This window comes from Chlorocebus sabaeus, chromosome 5 (genome assembly GCF_047675955.1).
Source record: "Chlorocebus sabaeus isolate Y175 chromosome 5, mChlSab1.0.hap1, whole genome shotgun sequence".
NCBI lineage: Eukaryota > Metazoa > Chordata > Mammalia > Primates > Cercopithecidae > Chlorocebus > Chlorocebus sabaeus.
Window position 1 is genome coordinate 63,275,157 of NC_132908.1, and position 23,421 is coordinate 63,298,577.

General features: G+C 52.7%; 1 protein-coding gene across 1 annotated transcript in view; it reads left to right on the forward strand.

Annotated features, from left to right (window-relative positions):
- Positions 1-6,210: 6,210 nt before the first annotated feature.
- Positions 6,211-23,421, forward strand: part of CDH5 (cadherin 5) — a 38,717-nt gene continuing 21,506 nt past the window's right edge. Inside the window, exons 1-2 of the mRNA XM_007993560.3 lie at positions 6,211-6,354; positions 19,198-19,429. Of these exons, the coding sequence (XP_007991751.2) occupies positions 19,217-19,429 (213 nt within the window). The 5' untranslated portion in view covers positions 6,211-6,354; positions 19,198-19,216. The remainder of the gene's footprint in view (positions 6,355-19,197; positions 19,430-23,421) is intronic.

A 23,421-nucleotide genomic window follows, 5' to 3' on the forward strand; every position in this document is an offset into this window, starting at 1 on the left:
CCCCACCATTAACCTATCTGTGGCATCACTGTCATGACAAACATGCATTGAGCACCCACTGTATACCAGAGACTACTCTATGCACTTTACATGCATCTTCTCAGTAAGTCCTTTCAGCAACCCTGGGAGGAAGGCAAGCCATCATTCCCATTTTACAGAAGGGAAAACTGAGGCACCAAAGGCCATGTGGCTGGTCCAGGATCAGCCAGACCGTAAGTAGCAGATGTGCCCCAGCATGTAACCACAGGGCACCACTTTCTCTCCGCCCCTGGGAGCACCACTTCCCTAACAGCCTTTTCAGGATGTTGTGAGAGAAAAGTGAGAAACATCTGGGGAAGCACTCTGGGCAGCCCTCCTCCCTCCCGGCTGCGGCAAGGTATTGTTCTCACTGTCGGGAATTCAAACCCTGTTCAATCGGCCTTTCCTGGCCAAAGAGAGGCTGCACTTAGCCCTTTCCTCACTCGGCTCCAGCGGCTGAATTCTGAGCCGCGATCACTTGCGGTTCCCCAGTCGGTGGCCTCTCCTTGGCCTGACCACAGCCCACAGGAGGTGGCCCTGCCAGCAGGCAGCTGCATGAGGACACGGAGGGGGGCGCCTCTCCTAAAATCCAGGGATCCTTGGGTCCCTGGCTGGCATGAGGCCCCCAGCGGTGCCCTGCCTGAGCTCCTCAGTGTGGTGTAACAGGCGCTCCACCACCTGGCCTCCTCCCCAGCCAGTCCCTCTTCCCCTCTCAGCACGTCAGTGCTCTCCTACCCCTTGAAATGTCTTCTCCTTCCCTAAGAGGCCTCTTGCCTTTGACCCTGCCATTCTGATGTCTGCAGAGCCCTTCCCGCACTCTGCTTTTGGTGACCTCCTGCTCATTCTTTCAGATCAGCTTGGGGACGCAGTCCTCCAGCAGTTCCCAGGCCACCTCCTCCAGGCGCCCTCATCTCAGGGTGCACACCTCTGTCACCAACCCAGCCCCACCCAGTGTGTTTCGTACATGTCCTGGTGTCTGTCTCTCCCACCAGACCAGGACACATCAAAGACAAGGACCCAGCCCAAGTCACCTCCACGTCTCCATGCCTAGCACAGGGCTAGGCAAAGCCTGGGCACCAAGTGTATTTTTTAAATAACAAATGTGGCAAGTGCCTGTAATCCCAGCTACTCGGGAGGCAGAGGCAGGAGAATGGCATGAACTCTGGAGGTGGAGCTTGCAGTGAGCCGAGATTACGCCACTGCACTCCAGCCTAGGGGACAGAGCGAGACTCCATCTCAAAAAATAAATAAGTAACAAATGAACATAAAACATTGGTGAACAATGGCAAGTTCTCAGAAGAAGTGTGGTGCTATAGAGTGAGCATTAAACTGGGAACAGAAATGTCAGCGTTGAAATCCTGGCTCTACTCAGATGCTTTGTGACCTCGAGCAAGTTACTCAGCCTCTCTGAGCCTCAGCTCTTTCATCAGGGAAATGAGAATACAAATAGCACTTACTTCTTTCAGGGCTATTACGAAGCATCATTACATGAGAAAATGGAGGTGGAATGCATAGACAGACAGAGTGTGGCAGAAGCTTCGCGGGGATAAGATGCTTTTCAGAACAGGAGTCTGGAAGCTGCATGGGGGCCGGCGCGTTTCATCTGAGCACTGATGGCCTGGGAGATTTGGGTTGTAGAGGGAGGAAGGAAAGCATGGGGGAGGACAGCATGGGAAAGGCTCGAAGGAGGGAAGCCTCAGATCGAATCTCAAGTATTCAGCAAGGTTCAGCAGATACACACAAGCCTGGTGTGAACCAGGCAGTGCCACACTGGGCTGTTACCGAATTCTCTAAAATGGGCAGATTCTCAACCCTCTCAAGGAACCCGTGAAGTGTTAGAAATAAGAGACAGAGGCTGGGACAGGGATGACACATAGGAGGAGCTCAAGGTAGTTCTGGTGACTTTAACTCCAGCCCAGCCTCAGAGCTTGTTGCAGGACTGTCTCTTTTAATTCCCTGGATCCCCATCCCCAGCCTGGCGCAGAGCTGGGCACCAACCAGGACTGAGGGACTGGTTGATTGATTGATTGATTGATGGATTTGATGACTCCTTGAAGCCTTAGGGAAAAGGACCCACTGTCCATCAGAACATACCACAGAACACAGGCACAGACCCAACCCCACACCTCGTGTCTGCCTCAACATACCAGTGTTTCATCCACTCATTCATTCACTATTCACACATTCATTCATTCATTCATTCATTCAAAAAGTGGGTTCCTCATCCCTGCCCAATGGTCACCTTGAGCTCAGATCCAGGCACCCCAAAGTGAGCTTGGCCCAGTTCCTGCTCGGAGGAGTTCTCAGCTGGGCCTGCAGCCCTCATCACAAGCGTTCTGTTCCTTATAAATCACAGCTGAGGATAAGACCCTCCCTGCTCCTCCTTCCTGCTCTTCCTACTTCAGAGCCCATTCCGAGACTACCTCAGGTGAGCCCTATTCTATGTTCCCTGGAGGTGAGTCCACCCCTCAGCACAGCACAGCCAGCTGGGCAAAAGGGTTTTTCCCTTGCCCGTAACTGAGCACACGGGCTCATCAAGCCCTCTGCCATCAGACCAACACCTGCCTTGGAACACAAAACACTCAAGTCTCCGCGCCGGTCCCTGCAACCCAGGGAGCAGTGGGCGGACTGCCGGTTCTAACGAGTGCACAGTTTCAAGTTCACATCTGGGGAGCACTCAACTATTACCAGGTGCCAGGGATAAGCACCCAAATAGGACACAATCCCACTGGGAAAGGAGAGGAAGGTTGTGAATGAGGTCTGTATAAAGTGCCCTGGGAGCTCAGAAGAGGGAGTGGAGCCTAGAGAGAATGAGATCTGTGTGGCTTTGACGGGGCTCTGTGCGCAGGTGAGGAAGGAAAGAGAAGGAAACACACAAGGTGGAACAGCATGGGCAAAGTCCTGAGGCATGAGGCGGCAAGGCTTCACCAGGACCGCACGTGCCGAAGCTGATGGCATCGTTTTCCTGCCCCATCTCTGGGTGTCTCACGCTGTGGGGAGGAAGGAAAGGGAAGTCTCATTTGGGGAACCCCTGCTGTGTCCCGACTCAACTACAGCGGGGCGGGAAAGCTCCCTGGGTAAGGAACTGGGCTCTGGAAACAGAAGCGTGACTTGGAATTTCCACCCCACCACTGACAAACTCTGATCTCAGAAAGGCTTTCACTCCCAGGCTCTGTTTTCCCATCTATATAATGGGCCTAACAGTAGTACCGCCCCCCGCCCAGGGTTGTCCTGAGGTTTGAATGAGGAGTCCCAAGCAGAGCTTAATGCATTAGCAGCACACACAAAGTCTGTGGTCCTCAAAGGTAACAACACAAACATGTTGCCTGGGGAGCTACAAACACATAAGTCCTGGGATTCTATCACCAGCCATTCTGACCCCATCAGCCTGGAGTGGGGTCCAAGGAATCTGCATATTCAATCCCCCTCTCCCAGGATGGATGACTTGAAGACCATGCTTTGAGAACCAGCCACTCAATAAGGCTTGCTGGTCCTGTTATTTATTTTCGTGGTCTCATTTCATCTTCCAAACAGCCTGCAAAGTCTGAACAGGTAACTCATTTCCCAGGTGAGGAAAGAGGCTCAGAGAGGCAAGTCAGCCACCCAGGTCATACAGGCAGCAACGGGTCATGCTAGGATCCAAACCTGGGTCTGCAACTCTCACACCTGTACTTCCCCAAGCAGCGCTCCCTGCTGGGTCAGCCTTTATCCTGGGAGAGGCTGGGTGGTCGTCCCGGGCCTTGTCGTCCCACCCCCGCTGCCTCCACTGTTGCTTCCTCCTCTGCTGCTAATCTGGTCTCACAGACCATCCCATTTCCTGCCGGCCCACCGCCGCCTTCCTTGCTCCCAATGTCACTTCCTGGCCTTGTGCCCTCTTGTTACCTCCTTTGCCTCCAGAGAGGTTGGAGTAGAGGCTGGGCAGTGCCAGAAATCAAGCATGAAATCCTCAGGGGGACCAAGGAGGCACCAGCCTCCCTCCTATAGTCTCAACTACCTCTGCTATGGTGACCCCCATGCCCACCCCTGGGGCCCACAGCTCATGCCTGGCTCACCATTCCTTTGTTTATGGACCACAGGAATAGTCGTTTTCAGGGCAGAGTCAACTTCCTCATGGACTGGGAGTACAAAGGGAATTGGCAGATGGTGCCAGGACAGGCCCTGTCCCCATCTGCCACCAGCCCCAAATCTGAGACCCAGCAGGATGCAACGCGCAGGCCAGTGTGTCCCATGGGCACGTAGACCATGAGGACAGGCGATCAACACGGGCGGGGGTGAGAGGGATGTGGACTGGTACACAGCAGACAGAGCACTGTCCTGGCTCCTCTGCGGCCAGCCCACCCTCTGGGCAGGAGAAAGCAGAGTTAATCCCGTTGGAGAAGGAAGTGCTGAGCTGTTGTTTGTTCATTCCACAATCGGCCATTGAATGTGCTGGATCCCACTCAGAATCCCGCCCCAAGGACTGTTCTCCTTCCAGCAGGTCGCTCCTCATGCTCCAGCATCATCTGTCTTCCCGTCTGCTGGATCCTCCCTGGGGATATGAGCGTGCTGCCATGGTTTTAAAAAAAAAAAAAAAAAACCCTCCCACTTCTCTGCTCCCATTCACTGTAAGAGTTGGGGAAGGAGCTACAGTCACACATGACTCCACGTCCCCATCCCCCTTTCTCTAGCCCCTCCAATCTGTCTTGTCTATCTTTTCCTGTTTAACCTGTTCTGGTCACAGTCATTGACGACCTCATCTTCCAAATCCAAAGTGAAGTCCCAGCCCTCATGCTCCCCAGGCTGACCCACTGACCACTCCCCTGTCCTCCTCCTCTGCCCTCTCCTGGCATTCCTCCTTCATCGCGGGACCCTCTTCTAATGGATCCCCAAATGTCAGAGGGTCCGAGGCCTCCCTCCCGCCAAGCTCATCCATGCCCATGGCCTCAGATGCCAGCCATAAGCTCATGGGTTCCAAACCTCGACTCCAGGCTGGACTCACCCGTCTCCTGCTCCAACATGACACCTCTACCTGGGTGTCTAATGAGCATCTCAAACTCAACCTGCCTGAGACAGAGGAATCACTATCCCCTTCTCCTCCAAAAATATCCTTCCATCTCACTCCCCATCTCGTGCTCTGATTTACTAAATGGCCCTGGGTCCTGTCTTTATCAGGGTCTCTCCTTACCCAGCTATATAATAAAACAAGTTTGGGACTTCCCAACCATTCACCCATGGAAAAACAGAAGCAACTCTTCAAAGGACAGATTCCCAGGGTCTGCCCTGGGAGATTCCAAATCAGTTGATCTGGGGTGAGCCCAGTCCTCTGTAGTTTTGAGAAGCTCCTCCTATGTCTCTCCTGGTCAGCAGAATCTTGGCCCCTCCCTTTCCCCAGCCTCTTGGTTCTGCTGGGCTCTGATCCAGCCTCAGCGTCACTGTCTTCCACGCCCCTCTTTGACTCTCGTTTATGTCAAAAGCCTTGTGAGGATGAGGCTGTGATTATCCCCATTTTACAGACGAGGAAACTGTGGCTCCAGGATGACACGACTGGCCCAAGGTCACATCAGAAGCAGAGCTGGGTCACTTGACTCCATCCAATATCCCTAAATGAAAATGTCCCCTACAGACCAAGGCTGGTGCCTTACAGCTGGAGTCCACGCCCACCCCCACCGGGAGAAGCCAACCTGGTCCTCCAGAGCCAAGAGCTGCTGTCCTTTCCCATCTCCTGAAGCCTCCCTATCACCTTTAAAGTCCATTCCCACAAAGACATCATGGGGTCACCAAAGAAAATCAAATTCTGGGGCTAGGCTGACCCCAGCTAGATTTTTGGCTCTGTTTTACCCCAGCTGGGTGGACAAGCGCCTTAAACCCGCTGAGCCTCAGCTTCCCAGGCTATAAAATGGGGGTGATGACACCTGCCTGCAGCATCCCAAGGCGGGTTAAATGTGATGCTGCACCCACGGGTCCCCACAGCCAGGCTCTTGGCAGGTGCTGGGCTCAGAGTCCCAGAGCTGAGGCCGGGCATTGGGGTTCAAGTGGGGTGCCCCAGGTGGGGTCCAGGGCCAGCCCTCTGTGGAGACAGCCATCCGGGGCTGAGGCGCCCGCCCACTGGGGGACCTGCCTATCTGCAGCCAGCCCAGCCCTCACAAAGGAACAATAACAGGAAACCATCCCGGGGGGAAGTGGGCCAGGGCCAGCTGGAAAACCTGAAGGGGAGGCAGCCAGACCTCCCTCGCCAGCGGGGTGTGGCTCCCCTCCAGAGACGGTTGGCTGACGGGCTCCACAGAGCTCCACTCACGCTCAGCCCTGGACGGACAGGCAGTCCAACGGAACAGAAACATCCCTCAGCCCACAGGCACGGTGAGTGGGGGCTCCCACACTCCCCTCCACCCCAGACCCGCCACCCTGCGCCCGAGATGGGAGGGTCCTCAGCTTCCCCATCTGTAGAATGGGCATCGTCCCACTCCCAGGACAGAGAGGCACCTCGAGGGCATGCAGGGCCTCCTCGAGGCTCAGATCAGGGCCGGGGAAGGTGCACCCAGAGGTGGTGCCAAGGGCACAAATGGGCATCTTGGGGCTGAGGGGGGAAGGGCAAGGGCTCGGCTCTCCCACAACTGCACTCTCCAACTCAAAAAGGCCCACTGGCCTTCCTCCGTGCCAGGCTCAGAGAAGACAGGATTCTGCCCCAGTTGCCCAGCATGCCGGGGCAGAGGACTGGCACCCAGTCCCTGGCCTCCCCTCCGTGCCCTTACCCTTACTGGAGAGGATTTACGAAGGCCTAACACCACCCTCCTCAGCCCCCCACCCATACGCCACTAAAGCTCTATGCTGGGATCTGGGGAGGGGCCCTGAAAGGGGAGCTCAGAGCCTCAGCCCCTCTCTATCAAGCCAGTGCTCCCATTTCAGGATAGGCAAGCTGAGCACTGGCTCTGGGCACCTGAGGTCCTGCCTTTCCCTGTCCAAACACCATCGGGGCGCTATGTGTCGAGGGAGCTGTAGTCTGGACAATGCCCCACCATTCCTCCCCCAGGCACCCTTTCAAAGGCTAGGGCCCAAGAGCCCCAAGGCCCTCACAGCTCAGGAAGTGCCCTGGAAGCAGGAGGTCTGGGCCAAGAGCCTGGCCTGGAGACAGCTGCCCTGGGTACAGATCCCAGCTCTGCCATTTGCTCTGGGGTGACCTTGGGAAGGTTACCCAGAGTTTCCAAACCACAGTGGGGAACAAGCGATGATGTGGAGTTCATTATTTTACCATTAACAACTCCACAAGGTAGATATATTATTTCTTTATATTTCAGTGAAAGCAACTGAGCTTTGGAAACATATGAGCCAGTGTGGGGATTTGAACCAGGATCTCATACTCCAAAGCCCAGGCTCTTTCCCCAGATCTCAAGTGCCTCGTCTGTGAAATGTAGAAACAGTGTTTCCTCAGTCAATTAAGTGAGGTGATCTAAATCCCTGGTGCTGGGAATGGCACATAACATGGGATCTTTAAGGAATAGTGGCTGGATTTTCCTGCTAGCCCAGAGCCGATCCTGACTGTGAACGTCATAAAGGTTTTGACCCTTGAGGTATGGTAACACCCCATCAGGGAGGGGTCCTCAGGTGCCCAGCAGGTACCAGGAAGGGGGTTCAAGTGAGAGGACATGGCAAGCACCTCTGGGCACCTGCTCCATGCCAGGCTCCCTCCCCAGCGTGGACGTTTCTCATGTGTGATGGGCAGATAGGATTCTGACCAGAGAGGAAGGCCATTCCCAGGGAGGCAGCTCTGAGGAGTTGAGGGTGTACCTGGAAGGCTCTTTCACCACAGGCCACTGGAGCCCGGGCCAGGAGCCCTGGTCCATCCTCAGGTGGTGGGGAGCCTGGGACTCTCCTCTGCCTGCCCTGGAGGGCAGCAAGTATCCTCCAAGGGGCCCAAGAGCTGCTGAGTCCCTGAGCGGCCCTACCAATTTCAGCTTACGGTGAGGAGGGGTAGGGGAGGTGTACACTGGCCTGGAAGGGGTTAAGCTGCCTGCCTGCAGCCTCAGCCTGAGCTATTGTGTTGCTAAACAAGGGCCGGACATGAGGGCAGGAAGCCAGAGGGGGCCACACATTTTCTGCAAAGTTGGATGATTCACTGCTGACTCGGGGACACCCAGGGGACACAGCGGACACCGTCCCAGGAAGAATCTTGGGCCTTTTTGCCCACATGGACCCATGCCTGTTCCCTGCATCCTCTCTCTGCACCCCCTCAGTCACACTGAAACGACTAGAATTCCCATTTGACAGATGGGACCACCAAGGCTGAGGGAAGCTGTGCAGCCTGTCCAGGGTCACACAACCAACACAAGGTAGAAGCAGGGTGTGAGTGCGGTCCCTTCTGACCCACAGTCCATGCCACACTCCACAGTGAAGCTCAGAGAGGGGAAAAGCAGAGCACTCCAGGCCACAGAGGCAGGCACAGGGAAAAGCCAGGAGCCCAGTGATACCAGGGGAAGGAATGTTCTAGGAGGCAGATTCTGCCCTCAGGAGCTTCACCTCTGGCTGAGGAGATACTAAAAAGTCTGTCCTGATCCAGGTTCGAGCTGGTGTTAAGTGGGTAAATCATGGAGGGCTTGCTGGAGGAAGAGTGGGAATCCCAGGTGCTAGGAGGCCTTGGGCAGCCCCTCTGCGGCCTGGGCCTCAGTCTTCCCATCTCTTGAGAGTAGGGGATGGTCCCTAAACTAATTCAGGGACTTCCAGCTTGTCTGCCTTGGACCACAGCAAAACAGTCAGATCCTGGCAGGTCCAGATACTGGAAGGACGAGGAAGTGGGACCCAGGGGCAGGCCGGGCGGGTGGTGAATGAGATTTCCTTCTGCAGAGGAACAGAAAGAGTAGGAGGTGGGTCCAGAGTAGAGCCAGGAAATGAGGTCAAGTGTAAGTCGGCCAGTCAAAACCACACCCACCAGGTTGGAGAGGGCGGGTAGATTGGAGTCAAGACACCCACCCCCTTACTGGGCACCTACTGTGTGCCAGGCTTTACACTCATGATCTCATTTAATCGTCCTCCCCAGGGAGGCGGCTACTGTTGCCTCCATTACAGATAAGGAAGCTTAGGCTCAGCAAGCAAGAGATGAACCCAAGGTCACACAGCTCCCGAGCAGCTGGGCAGGTTCAAACAGGCAGGTGCAAGGGCCTCATTCTGTTCCCCACACTGCCCTCACAGTCCCAGACAAAGTCAGGAAGCCCAAAGGAGGCTGGAAGCCTCCTTAGCACGGGAAGTTTGGAGCTGTCCCTTTAGAAGGCAAGGGGATAGACTAGATGACCCGGAGCCCAGAGATTCCAGCACAAATTTGTTTCACATCACAAAATAGGTCTGGCCAACTGGTACCCTCTACCTTCATTCAGTGGGAATGAACTTGAACTCAGCCCCTGAATCCTCAACACAGTCTATGAGGATCCTCAATACAGTCTTTGGGTGATTGATTCGTGATGTCTGCCATAGGTGCGGAAAGGGGCATGTGGCAAGCTCAGTTCTGTTCTGCCAGCCCTGTCTTAAGAGGTGCCCTGCTCAGGGGTGTTTGCATACTCACTGGGGACTCTTTTTTTTTTTTTTTTTTTTTTGAGACAGAGTTCTGCTCCTGTTGTCCAGGCTGGAGTGCAATCGCGCGATCTCGGCTCACTGCAACCTCTGCCTCCCAGATTCAAGCGATTCTCCGGCCTCAATCTCCCAAGTAGCTAGGATTACAGGCATGTGCTACCATGCCCAGCTAATTTTGTATTTTTAGTAGAGATGGGGTTTCACCATGTTGGCCAGGCTGGTTTTGAACTCCTGACCTCAGGTGATCCACTGGCCTCCGCCTCCCAAAGTGCTGGGATTTACAGGTGTGAGCCACCACACCCGGCCAGGGACTCTTAAGAAGGATAATATTGTTGTCCCTAAAGGATCAAAACACTATCTGTGGTCTTTTGGGCAGTCCCATGGCAGCCCATCCCATGGGCCATCAGAGGAGCTATCTGGGAGCAAGGAGGAGTTTCTTTGAGTTATACCAACAATGGTACCTACTCTGACCACCCTACTTGTTGTCTGAAAATACACAGATTTGTTTCTAAATCCTGTGAGTGGGGAGGGAGTGGGTGGCAAGACCAGAACTGGAGCTGGCACCAGGCTGACAGGCAGCACGTCCAGGTCTGGGGCGTTGAGTTCATGCACCCAGGTATGGCATGAAGTGAACTCTCAGGCCCAGAACCTGCCTGGGCAGAGATAGGCCAGAAGGCAGAGGCTGTGCTGGTGGCAGGTGGCAATCAGAAGACCTCATGGAGTAGGCAGTCTGGGGCTTGAGAAGAAGTAAAGCGTTAACCCAGGAGACAGCAAAGAAGGGCATTCCAGGCAGAAGGAACAGCCTGGGCAAAAAACCTGCTGCTGAGAGGAAGGGCACTGTGCATTTCAGAAACTTCTAGCTCTCCTCGAGGCTGGAAGGGGCAGGGAAGCGGAGGAGAGGAGAGCTGGCAGGGTGGGCAGGGGACAATCATGCTAGGCCTTAAGGGCTGGCTGAGGAGTTAGACATCCTCCAGCAGGGAGTGAGGAGGCTATTGGCAGAACCTAATGGGAGGGGAGCAGGTCTGGGACCCACAGGAGCCTATCCCAGGGCCAAACTGAGCCACAAACCAGGAGGAAGCAGAAGAGGCCAGGTCATAGCTGCCTGGCCAAATCCTATTCCCGAGCCTCCTAGGGCCTCACCCTTCATCCTCCCAATGTCTGTGGCTGCCAAGACCCGGCTTTAAATGCCTGAGCTCAAGCAGACCATGTGAGAGTCCCCGGAGAGTTTGAGGGTCACTGGGTCCAAGCCCTGTCCTGGACTGAGATTTGAGCTGTGGAATGGGAAGGCAGTGGGGAGAGCTGCCGAGGGCCACACACGGAGCTGGGTCTTCAGCGCCCGCACTCCAGCAGGCACACCTCCTGCATGTTCTAGGCCGGCTCCTCCCAGTGCTCTGCCCCTCATCCCTGACCCCAGGCCTCTGGGCTGGAGTCCAGAGCCTGCAGGCGGCTGGGCTGGGATCCTAGCTGAAAGCGGGTGTGCTGGGGGTCAGGGAGGAGAGCAGCCAGGCCTGCAAAGAGGAGCGCTGCAGGAGTTGGCCTGGGCAGGTGACTGTGGCCAGGGCTGTGCACTCACGAAGGCATGTTTGAGGGTGTCACAGGTCTATGAGGCCTCCAGATGTCATGTGTGTGTTCTGGACCTGGAGCCTTCCTCTGCCCCACCCCTGAGGCCCTCCAGCCTATTGAAAACCCCCCACGCTGCAAAGCCCAGACTTGGCCCCTGGAATCGAAGGCTTGAGTGGGGCTCTGGTCAGGTCAAGGGGCAGGGGTCTTCCTGGTGCTCAGGGGCAGGACCAGCCCAGGGGCTGAGGGGCCAGACCAGCCCACTGAGGGGCTCCCATCTGGGTCCAGACTTCCTATGTCCTATTTAGCTACAAAGCCAGGGATCCCAGGGAGTCCCAAGAAGAGCAGCTCTAGCCCCTCCCCTCCCCTCCCCTGCCCTCCTTTCCCTTCCTCTTCTCTTGTATCCCTAGCCTCTGTTTTTGACACTGTAACTCACACAGAGCTGAGCAGATCTCACAGCCCCTTGGACACAGAACGCCAGATAGATGGATGCCCACAAAGGGAGCTTTGTGTGATGTCCCACGGTGGGTCAGTGAGAGGCAGGACTCACTCCTGGGACTGTGGTCCTCAGACCCATCAGGGTCTTCCCAGTCTGTATGCTCCCACAGCCTCCTCTATTTGTCCATCAAAGTACATGTCACAATTTCAAACTGCGTTTTTCACCACATGACTGGCATCCCTCTCTCCCATGGAAGTGGAGCCTGTGTTTATTCCAGCATGGAATTAAGTGCTTAGCACATAGTAGATGCTCAATAAATGTTTGCTGCATGACTGTATAACCCCAGGACTCTAGAGAGGGCTTCAGAGAAGTGGTGACATGTGTCGTAAATCTAGGCAGAGGAGAGAGGACAGCAAGTGCACGGGCAGGGAGGATGCAACCAAGCCTGGTGGAGTGGGGAGCTTCCCAGAGAGTTAACGTACTGTGGGCCGGAGCTATGCCTGGAGGCTCACCAGGCACCTGCAGACCCAGACAGGCAGCCGCAGAGGAGCAGAAAGAGCCACAGGAGCCCCACCCTTTTCTCAGGCTGCCCGGGTGACTCAGCCTTCGGACCCCTCAGTCCCCAGGCCTGGCCTCAGTGTCTGGGTTCTGATCCCAGTGCCCCACCCACGGTAGATATAGATACAGACCTGGACCCCAGAGGCCTCTGAGGTCCTAGCCTCCCATGGGAGCATGGTGGAGCCCAGTTCCCCCTATTCTCCAAGGCTCCCCTGCTGCTTATCCTGGGATCCATGCCCACTCACCAGGGGATTCGGGCCACTGACTCCATCCTCTCATTTTGGGTCCTCCAGACCTCCCCAGACTGATGGAGGGTACAGAGGGCCCATCCACCTCCATTTGGAACTGCCCCCAAACCCTCTCACATGGCTCCGGGGACAGCAGCATCAACAAGCATCCTGGATGCCTGGGACACGGGCAGGTACCTGGCCTCAGCGTGCTCAGCACCTACCCCTGAGTTGCCAAGCGTGGCCCCTCCCTGCTCAACGCTGTGATCAGGCAGTTGCTGGGCTGCTCAGCTGGGAATTTCTGAACATGGAAATCACTTCCAAAATCCTCAGACCCTCTGAATGTCTGGGGTGCCCCAAATCTACCTGGCAACAGCTTGAGTCTCTCTGGAAACTGCTGAGAATAACCGAGAGACGTGACTCTTACCTGCCGAAAGGAAACAGGCTAAAATGAAAAAAAGGCTATGACCACATCTCCAGAGGCTGCAGCCAAGAGAAATTCAGTTTTCAGCTGTGGCTGCAGCAGATCTGACTGGCCCAGTTTCCTCTGCATCAGGATGGGGAGGAACAACTGTCTGACAAGACCCTTCCCTGCAGCCCCCATTGGTTAGCCTTTTTTTTTTTTTTTGGAGACGAAGTCTTGCTCTGTTGCCTGTCACCCAGGCTGGAGTGCAGTGGCAGGATCTCAATTCACTGCAACCCCCGCCTCCCAGGTTCAAGTGATTCTCATGCCTCAGCCCCTCAAGTAACTGGCACTATAGGCACGCACCACCATGCCAGGCTAATTTTTGTATTTTTTAGTAGAGGCAGGTTTTCACCATGTTGCCCAGGCTGGTCTCAAACTCCTGACCTCAAGTGATCCACCCAAAGTTAGTTGGCCAAATTTCTAACACAAAGGGCAAAAGACACAAATGAGTGTGGCTTTTCAGTTGGGAAGGTCCCACAGGTGTCTCTGAGATTGAGTATAGAAGGAGCCTAGGATTTAGAAAAAGATTGATCTGGTGAGGGTTCCAGATCCACCATTCATGAGTTGTTTGTCTCTGAGCCTCAGTTTTCTCATCTGAGAAATGGGAATGATAAGTCCTACCTACATCCTGGGGATAGTGTGAAAATTACACGCGCTGGCATGGATAAAGACCAAGCACTGAGAATAGTTGATTATCATTACATGAGAATGTCCCCACAGAGATAGAGAGTGGGTGGCATGATGCAAAAAGCACGATTTTTGGGGAAAGACAGCCTAAGTTCAAATCCTGGCTCCACTTCCTGTGGCTATGTGACCTGAGATAACTTACTCTACCTCTCTGAGCCCCCATTTCTTTACCTGCAAAATGGGAATACAGACAACTACCTAGAAGGGTTGTTGCAAGGTTTAAATACAATAACGTGTGCCTCGGGGGAGTGCTCAGGGATGTCAGCCCTCCCCCACCATCCCAGTCGAGAAAGAACTGTCTTGGGAGGGTGCTTAAGGCTCTGGTATGGGGGTGCAAATGGGATTATGTGATTCCTGGCTCCCAAATGCCCCCAAGGTCCTGCCCCTCACCAACAGCTGACTGATGAGAGCTGAGCACCCAGACCTCCCTCTGTCCTGGCAAATGACACACAGGTGCTGTGGGGTGACTCTGCGAGAGCCAGTCCCAGCCCTGTCGGAGGGCAGGAGCTTGAGGGTGGCCCATGTGCTCCAAGGGACTTCTCTCCAGAGCTAGCAGCAGGGTCCCTGCTGGACACAGAACAGAATCCAAGGGGCTTTTCTGCACCTTCAGAGAACACTTTGTTATGTGGGGCCAGGCAAAGCCTACTGAGGAGTTAATGTCCCCCCAGGAGCCATGTGGTCCCAGCCTGTGATTGGTGGACTCTGCCTTGCTGAAGTCTGGTGTAGGTACAGTCATGTATCTTTTTTTTTTTTTTTTTTCCAAATCAAAGAAGGAACCTCGTTTTATTCTGAATGTGTTAGTTTTGACCCCCTTCACCCGGAAATTTTCTTTTTTTAAAAATTTTATTTATTTATTTTTATTACTATACTTTAAGTTCTAGGGTACATGTGCACAATGTGCAGTCTTGTTACATATGTATACATGTGCCATGTTGGTGTGCTGCACCCATTAACTCGTCGTTTACATTAGGTGTATCTCCTAATGCTATCCCTCCTCCCTCCCCCCAGCCCACGGCAGGCCCCGGTGTGCGATATGCATCTTAATGACTGGGATACACGCTGAAAAACGAGTTCAAGTGATTTTGCTGTTGTGCAAACATCACAGAGTGTACTTAAACAAATCTGGATCGTACAACCTGCTGCACACCTGGGCTGGATGGTACAGTCTATCGCTCTTAGGCTCCATACCTGTGCAGCGTGGTGCTGTACTAAACACTATAGCCAATTTTAACACGACAGCAAGTATTCATGTGTCTAAACATATCTAAATACAGGCAAGATACAGTAAAAATCCCATGTAAAAGATAAAAAAGGAACCTGTAATCCCAGCACTTTGGGAGGCCAACGCAGGAGGATCACTTGAGGCAGGAGTTCAAGACCAGCTTGGGCGACATAGTCAGAGCCCCCCGCCCCGCCACCCCAACCATCTCTACAAAAAAATTTAAAAATTAGCCAGGGCCGGGCGCGGTGGCTCATGCCTGTAATCCCAGCACTTTGGGAGGCCGAGATGGGTGGATCACGAGGTCAGGAGATCGAGACCATCCTGGCTAACACGGTGAAACCCCGTCTCTACTAAAAAAATACAAAAAAAAACTAGCCGGGCGAGGTGGCGGGCGCCTGTAGTCCCAGCTACTCGGGAGGCTGAGGCAGGAGAATGGCGTGAACCCGGGAGGCAGAGCTTGCAGTGAGCTGAGATCCGGCCACTGCACTCCAGCCTGGGCAACAGAGCAAGACTCCGTCTCAAAAAAAAAAAAAAAAAAAAAAAAAAAAAAATTAGCCAGATGTGCTGGCACGTACCTCCTCACGGGGCTGAGATGGGAGAATTGCTTGAGCCCAGGAGTTTGAGGCTGCAGTGAGCCACACACACATTCATATTCCACTCCACACATATTCACTCCACACTCCAGCCTGGGTGACAGAGGGAGACTCAATCTTAAAAAAAAAAAAAAAAAAAAAAAAAAAAAAAGATAAAAAATGGTACATCTCTCTATGGTACTTACCATGAGTGGAGCTTCCAGGACTAAAAATTCCTCTGGATGAGTCAGGAAGTGAGTGGCTTAGGATATCACTTCACCCTACCATAGACTTAATAAACACTGTACACTTAGCTTCACTAAATTTACTTAAAAATATTTTTCTCTCATCAATAAGAAATTAACTTTAGTTTACTATTAGGGTAGTGCAAAAGTAATTGCTGTTTTTACCATTAAAAAAAAAAAAGCCACCAGGTGCAGTGGCTCATGCCTGTAATCCCAGCACTTTGGGAGGCTGATGCGGGTGGATCGCCTGAGGTCAGGAGTTTGAGACCAACCTGGCCAACACGGTGAAACTCCGTTTCTACTAAAAATACAAAAAAAAAAAAAATTAGCCAGCCATGGTGTCAGGCGTCTGTAAACACAGCTACTTGGGAGGCTGAGCCAGGAGAATGACTTGCACCTGGGAGGCAGAGGTTGCAGTGAGCTGAGATCGCACCACTGCACTCCAGAACAAAACTTGTCTCAAAGGAAAAATAATAAATAAATAAATAAAGCACACAATTACTTTTGCACCACCCTAATATAATATTTTTTATAAGGTTGGTCTACACTAGCATCACCCCAAACACACAAGTAATGACTTGTGCTACGACGTCACAATGGCTGCGGTGTCACTACGGCAGAGGAGTTTTTAGCTCCATTAAAACCTTAGGGGACCACAGTCGTATGTGCAGTCCATTGTTGACCAAAAAGTCATGTTGCAGCACACGACTGTATTTATCCATTTGACTGCTGGCTGCGGTCAGCCCTAGGGATCACTAACCCGTCCCAACAGGTCCCAGGAAAGAGAAAACCACATTCCCGTTCACTGTATTAGAGATAGGGTTCCCAGCAGGAAACAGAGGGAACCCTGGGAGGCCAACTGAAGAGATTTTATGAAGGGACTGCTACAGAGAGGTGGGCTGCCTTAAGGAAACCAACCACTGCCTGCACAGAGGTAGGCTCGGATGTTGAGGTACCCAGAGACCAGCAACAGCACTTCTGCCTGGAATTCCCTTCCCTTTCCTGGCAGTCCTGTGGCTGGCACTCAGATGTGGGCTGAAACGTCAGCTCTCCCAGAGGCCTTCCTGGCCTCACAGGCCCAGTCAGCTGCCCCCTCACTCTCTGTGGCACCTCCCATTGTAATTCCCTGAACATCTCTGATCGCCAACTGATATGTTTCCTCATTGACTTACTTATTTTCCTGTTGTTCCCATTATTGCACACTCCCCAAGAGCAGGCTCCATCTGTCTCACTCACTGAGGCACCCCCACTGCCTAGCATGGAGCCCATCATGCAGTAGGCACCCAGCACCTATCAGCTCAGAGCCTGGGCGCTCACCCTGTCCTGTTTGCCCTGAGAACTCTCCCTCTCCCTGTTTCTCATTTTCGCTTCTGTCTGTTTCACTTTGTCATCTTTGAGTCACTTCTCATTTGAGGGAGGAAGAAAGAATCAAGACTTGCACTTCCTTTCTGGACAAAGAAGGAAATGAGCCACAGGGTCTGGACCCAGTGAGGCTGGGATAGGGGTCATGCCTGCCGCCTCCCCTGAGTCAGGGACCAGCTTCTTGGCCAGGACTCCCAATCTGCCCCCATTCTTCTCTAAGCCTTTGCTCACCACCTTCCTCCTGCCTAGAGCATCCTTCAAGGGCCTCAAGTCTCTTCCAGGTTGACCCCCTCATTTATGGCTGAGGAAACTGAGGCCCAGAGGGGTCAGGGCATCCCCCAGGCATATGGCACCTGCATTCTGGGGCCTATCCCCACCCTGGGAGTCCACTTCCTCCAGGGCCAGAGACAGGAACCAGAAGGCAGGGGCCGTCGATACTAAAATCAGTGGGTCCAGAGGTCAGCTGGCCCAGCACAGACACCCTCAGCCCTCACTGAGGTCAGCCTGGCGCCAGCAAATCAGGGGAAATGTTACTAGAGTTTACAAACCTCTTGTGATGTACAGAGTCCAGCCTCTCCCTGTGGCCAGGCAGGGGACAGTCAAGGGAGGAGGCCATCCCATCCAGCACCTTGTAGATCCTTGTGTGCCTCCAGATGTGAACCCTGGGTCCCTCTCCCACCCACCTGTTCTTCCTCTACATCATCCCAGGAGCTGCAAGTCAGTAATACAGGGACCCCGGAGGGTGGAAAGACAGAGTCAGGGCTGAGAGAACATGCTAATGGCCAAGGTCACAGCCTGCACTCCTCATGGGGCAGTAGAGAAAACTCCTGTTCCTGGAATTCAGCATGAAGCCAGGCCTTGATCTCTGGTTAACCCACATCCGTACCCTACAGACCTGCCTTCGAGACTGTGCATCCTGTGCAACTGTACAGGGCTTGCATTTCAAAGGGCCTCATGCTTGGTTTAATGTTCTGTCTCCTTCTTAAAATTCTTTTGCACTGGGCCACACAAATTATGAAGCCATTCCTATGAACCCAGACCCTCAACTCACCACCCCACCCATCCCTGCTCTTCTGACAGCAAAGCTGACCACTCACTGTAAGATCTGGAGTGAAGGGCTGGCCCTCAGGGTTAAGACAGTTGGATTTTCCTAAGAGCCTTCTGAAGACAGAATCAATGCAAAGTTGTCAAAGGGGCTTTCAGGCAGGAGGACGTCTGCCGAGAGGAGGCTTTAAATCCTACCCCATAGCAGCTGCTGGGACAAGGGAAGGCAGGAGGAAAGGACTTGAACTTCTGAGTCAGACAACCTTGGTTCAAATCCTGGCTGTGCTCCTTACAGTTTAGGTGATTTCAGGAATGTTCCGAAACCTCTCTGTACCTCTTCTGCAAAATGAGGGTTATCATTACACCAACCTGGAGGATGATGGGGAATATTAAATAGATAAGACATATAAAGTGCTTGAAACAGTGCCAGGCAAAAAATAAGTGCTTGATAAAGATTAGCTATCAGACACCTGGGTTCCCATCTGAGTCCCACCACTTACTACAATGTGAACTTAACATCTGTGTGCCTCAGTTTCCTCATTTGAACAATGAGGATAACCTGACCACCCAATGCCTGGGGACTTAGGAGCTGCCATTGGCATCAGCCTCACACCCTCTTCCTGGAGACCTTCCCCACAGGCCCTCCTGTGGGCTCCCATATCCCCTGCACTTGCTTCCATCCTAGCACAAGACTCACATGTAGAAATGGTTTCCACATCTGTTTTCACCTTACCCGTTCGGAATTCATCAAGGCATGAAGGGGGTCTGGTTCTGCTGGTGTCAGCAGACAGTGAAGGATGAAGCAGTGAATAGATAAAGGGAGTTCGGTTCCCTATGGGAGCTGCTCACACCCTTAGGCAGTGGCCACCACATGCGGGAGACGGCTCAGAGTGGTGGAAGAAATTATAGGGAAAGGACGCAAACCTTCTGGAAAGGTCAGAAGGTTTTGCATAACTTCGGGGAAGAATAAGCAGAAGGCAGCTGTTCTACCCTGAGGCAGAGGGTGAGAAGTAGGTACAAGGAAGTGTAGGGAAATGTATCCTAAATGGGCTTGTTTACTCATGTTGTCCTAAAACCTACCTTTGCTCATCCGAGTGCCTGACTGCTCCCTGAAAGGGGGAATGATAATGTTAATTACCCGCAGATTACGTTTGCCCCAAGCTTTTAGCATTATAGCTAGCTGCTCTCATGCAAAATACCTGTGTCTAAGTACTCCTTTCATCCGTCACTCGGCCAGAGTCTGAAGGTGTCCTCTTTCCCCAGATCTGTTCCTCCTGGGAAGATGCAGAGGCTCATGATACTGGTCGCCACATCGGGCGCCTGCCTGGGCCTGCTGGCAGCGGCGGCAGCAGCAGCAGCAGCAGGTGCTAACCCTGCCCAACGGGACACCCCCAGCCTGCTGCCCACCCACCGGCGCCAAAAGAGAGACTGGATTTGGAACCAGATGCACATTGATGAAGAGAAAAACACCTCACTGCCCCATCATGTAGGCAAGGTAAGGCTCAAGCCCCAGGACAGGAGAAGCCATCAGCAGCTGGCCCATAGTGACAGTGGTGGTGGTGATGGCGATGGTGGCAAAGGTGGTAATAGATATTGTGGTGGTTGTAGGAGTGGAGATGATAAGGGTGAAGGTGGTAGCAATAGTGGTAGAACTCGTGGTGGTGGAAGTAGTGGTGGTAATGGTGGCAGTGGTGGTGGTAGTGATAGTGATGGTGGTGAGGATGGGAAAGGGCAAGGTGGTGGTGGGAGTGGTGGGAATGGTGGTGGTGGTGATGGTGGTGATGATAAAGGTGGTGGTTGTGATGGCTGTGATGATGGTGGTGGTGATAAAGGGGTAGGTGGTGGTTGTGATGGTTGTGATGATGGTGGTGGTTGTGATGATGGTGATGTGATGATAAAGGGGTAGGTGATGGTTTTGATGGTTGTGGTGATGGTGATGGTGGTGATAAAGGGGTAGGTGGTGGTTGTGATGATGGTGATGGTGGTGATGATAAAGGGGTAGGTGATGGTTGTAATGGTGATGATGATGGTGGTGATGAAAGATAAATATTGATGGTGGTGATGATGGAAGTGATGATGATAGTGATGGTGATGGTGGTGAGGATGGGGAAGGACAAGGTGGCAGTGGTGGTGATGGTAGTGATGGTAAAGGGGCAGGTGGTGGTTGTGATGGTGGTCATGATGGTGGTGGTGGTGATAAAGGGTTAGGTGGTGGTTGTGATGATGGTGATGGTAGTGATGATAAAGGGGTAGGTGGTGGTTGTAATGGTGATGATGATGGTGGTGATGATGGAAGTGATGATGATAGTGATGGTGATGGTGGTGAGGATGGGGAAGGAAAATGTGGCAGTGGTGGTGATGGTAGTGATGGTAAAGGAGCAGGTGGTGGTTGTGATGGTGGTGATGATGGTGGTGGTAATGGTGATGGTAGTGGTGAAGGATAAGTGTTGATGGAGATGGTGGTGGTGATGATGGTAGTGACAAAAGATAAGTGTTGATAGTGGTGATAATGGAGGTGACGATGATGGTGGTGGAGCTGGTGGTGAACTCTATGGTTCAATTTCTCCCAGACCTTGGTCTGTAAACTAGATATCACTAACAGAAGGGCCATCCAGTGCCCAAGCTGAGGAGACTCGTCTGGCCTGGCGGTTCAAGGTTTAGGACAGGACCAGCCAAGCCTGCCATGAAATTTTCCCATTTAAAAGATCAGAAAAGAACTGTGCAGCCTTCCACAAAATTGTGCTGAAGATGAAGCTAACCATCCAGGCCATATTTTTGTCAACTCCAGTCTAGGCCTTTGAACCTCCTCAAAAAGCCCTTCTCTCGGGCTATCCCTGGTTCCCTGTGACCCCACAAAGCTCCCCATATTCCACATCACCCGTAATGAGGTACCTGACCCAAGCCTGCCCTCCAGGGCAGGACCTCAGACTCTGACCCTCACTTTGTCCTCCTTTAAAACGTGTCTATCCCAAGCCCATCCTCCTAGAGCTCAGAGCATATCTGAGTGACTGCTGAATTGCCTCACCATGTCAAATTGTCATTGATGTCAAAGCCATCCAGTCTAATTGAAAGGAATGGTCCTAGTAGTGGAATTTCACACACAATGACAGGTAGATGGACTGTGTGCTTTCAGAGTTTTCAATGAGGAGGAAAGTTTCTTTTGGGTTCATTAAAATCTCACTTTGTCAGCTTCTTGGAATCTAAATGATAGGTGCAAAAAAGAACATGTCAATGTACTGAAGAAAGGAAGGATCATTCCAAGCACTGGACTGGGTGCCAGAAAGGTAACAACAGTGGGCTAAGGCAGACATGGTCCCCACCCTCATGGAGATGGCAGTCTAGAGCAGGGATCAGCAAACTACCCACTGCGGGCCCAATCCAGCCCACTGCCTGGACTTGCAAATACAGTTTTATCGGAACACAGCCACATTTATTCATTTACAGTTTGCCCACAGCTGCTTTCATGCTACAATGGCAAAGTTGAGTGGTGGTGACAAAGAACAAATGACCCATAAGTCTGCAAATATTTGCTCCCTGCCCTTTACAGAAACAGTTTACCCATCCTGGTCTAGAGGGGCAGCATACTTCAGACAAAGAATCCCACAAATGGTGTGGGGGTACCCTCTGGCTATAGATAAACAGACTGGAGAGGAACTTTTGATGGGAAGGCCCAGTCTGGCCATGGCACCAGAAATGCCCCAGCAGAGCTTGGTCTGTGGACCGGGTATAGGGCCATCCCATGCTCAGGCTGAGAAGGCCGGTGTGACCTCAGGGTTCAGGGTTTAGGGCAGGGCCAACCATGGCTGCCATGAAATTTTCCCATTTGGGAAATTAGGAGAGATCTGTGCAGCATTTGACAAAATTGGATGGGAATGGGGCCAGCTGGGGAATCTCCACTCGGAGCCCCACCCACAGCCAGCTGGCTGTGCCCATGGCTCCCAACAATAACTGGGATCTTGAAGTCCTCCAGCATGGCCACTCATAGGGGGAGACACTTGCCCAGGGTCACACAAGGAGACCAGCACAGAGCCCCAAGGAGAACGCAGCCATAGGAAAACCGGCATTCCTGACTCTCAACACAAATGCGAGCTCTGTGTCATAGAGGAAAATGTCGCCAATCCACCCGCATCCTTCCTGGTGGGATCATTGTGCCTTGAATCAGCCTCTAAAAAGAATGTCTGACCTCAAGGAAAGTCTGTGGAGTGAGTCAGGGAAAGTCCATAGAAAGTGGGGGCAACCTTTCAAGGGCTTGCCCAAGGGTCTCTAGCAGCAGGAAGAACGCCACGCCTGCTGTCATTTGCCAACAGCGTTCACTTAGCCGTGGCATGGGGCTGGGTCTCCGAGGAACCACAAGGGGTCGTCACACTGGGAAAAAACAAGGGTGTCTGGAAAAGGCAAGGACAGGGCTCCAAGGATCACCTCCAGCTCCTGAGGATGTCATCCGAGGGAAGGAAGTCCCTGTTTATCAAGGTCAGAGCCTGGAGCCTTTGTTTACAGACGTGACTGAACAATGGGAGCAAGTCCTGAGCTGCCTTCTGAACCCACAAATATGGGTTTTTGGCATTGAGATGTTATGTTTAAATACAGTGATCTTAGAAAACGGGGGTGGGAGGAGTGGAGGCTCCCAGAAACCCATGACCCTCATCTAATCATGAGAAAAACAGCAGACAAATTCCAACAGAAGGGCATCCTGCAAAATACCTGACTCGTACTCCTCAAAACTGTCAAGGTCATCAGAAACCAATGAAAGTCTAAGAAACTATCACAGCCATGAGGTGCTTAAAGAAACATGACAACTCAGTGGAATGTGGTATCCAGTGTGGAATCCTGGAATAGACAAAAGATATTGGGTTAAAAAAAAAAAAAAAAAAAAAAAAAAAAAAAAAAAAAAAAAAACTAAGGAACTCTGCATAAACTATGCCCTCTGGTAAATAATAATGCATCCGTATCGGTCCACTAATTATAACAAATGCACCACACTCATGTAAGACGTTCATACTCCGGGAAAAAGAGGAGCAGGCATCTGGGAACTCTCTGCCCTAGTTTCTCAATTTTTCCGTAAATCTGGAACTGTTCTAAAAAATAAAGTCTAGGGAAGAACAATTGAAGGGAAGGAAAACAGAAACTGGACACTCATATGAAATTGTATGCAGAACTCCAATCACACAGATCCAAGCTGATTTCCTCCCTCCATCCTCCCTGCCCTGGTGGGTCCTAACACATTCACCCAGAGCCCAGTTGGGAGACTGCCATCTTATCCTCACCTTGAGCAACTCACACAGGGCCCCAGACTGTCCCCTTCTCTTTGAGTCTCCACTGTCCTCACAGGTCACCGGTTACAGAACTGAGGCACAGCTTCTTGCCTCTAGTCCAGCTGTTCATCATGCATCCCAGCCACTGGGCCTTAGTACCTCCTCATGAACCCACCTGCCCCCTGCATGCCACAGCCCTGCTCCAAGATGCTTGTCGCTGCCCACCTCTCTCCCA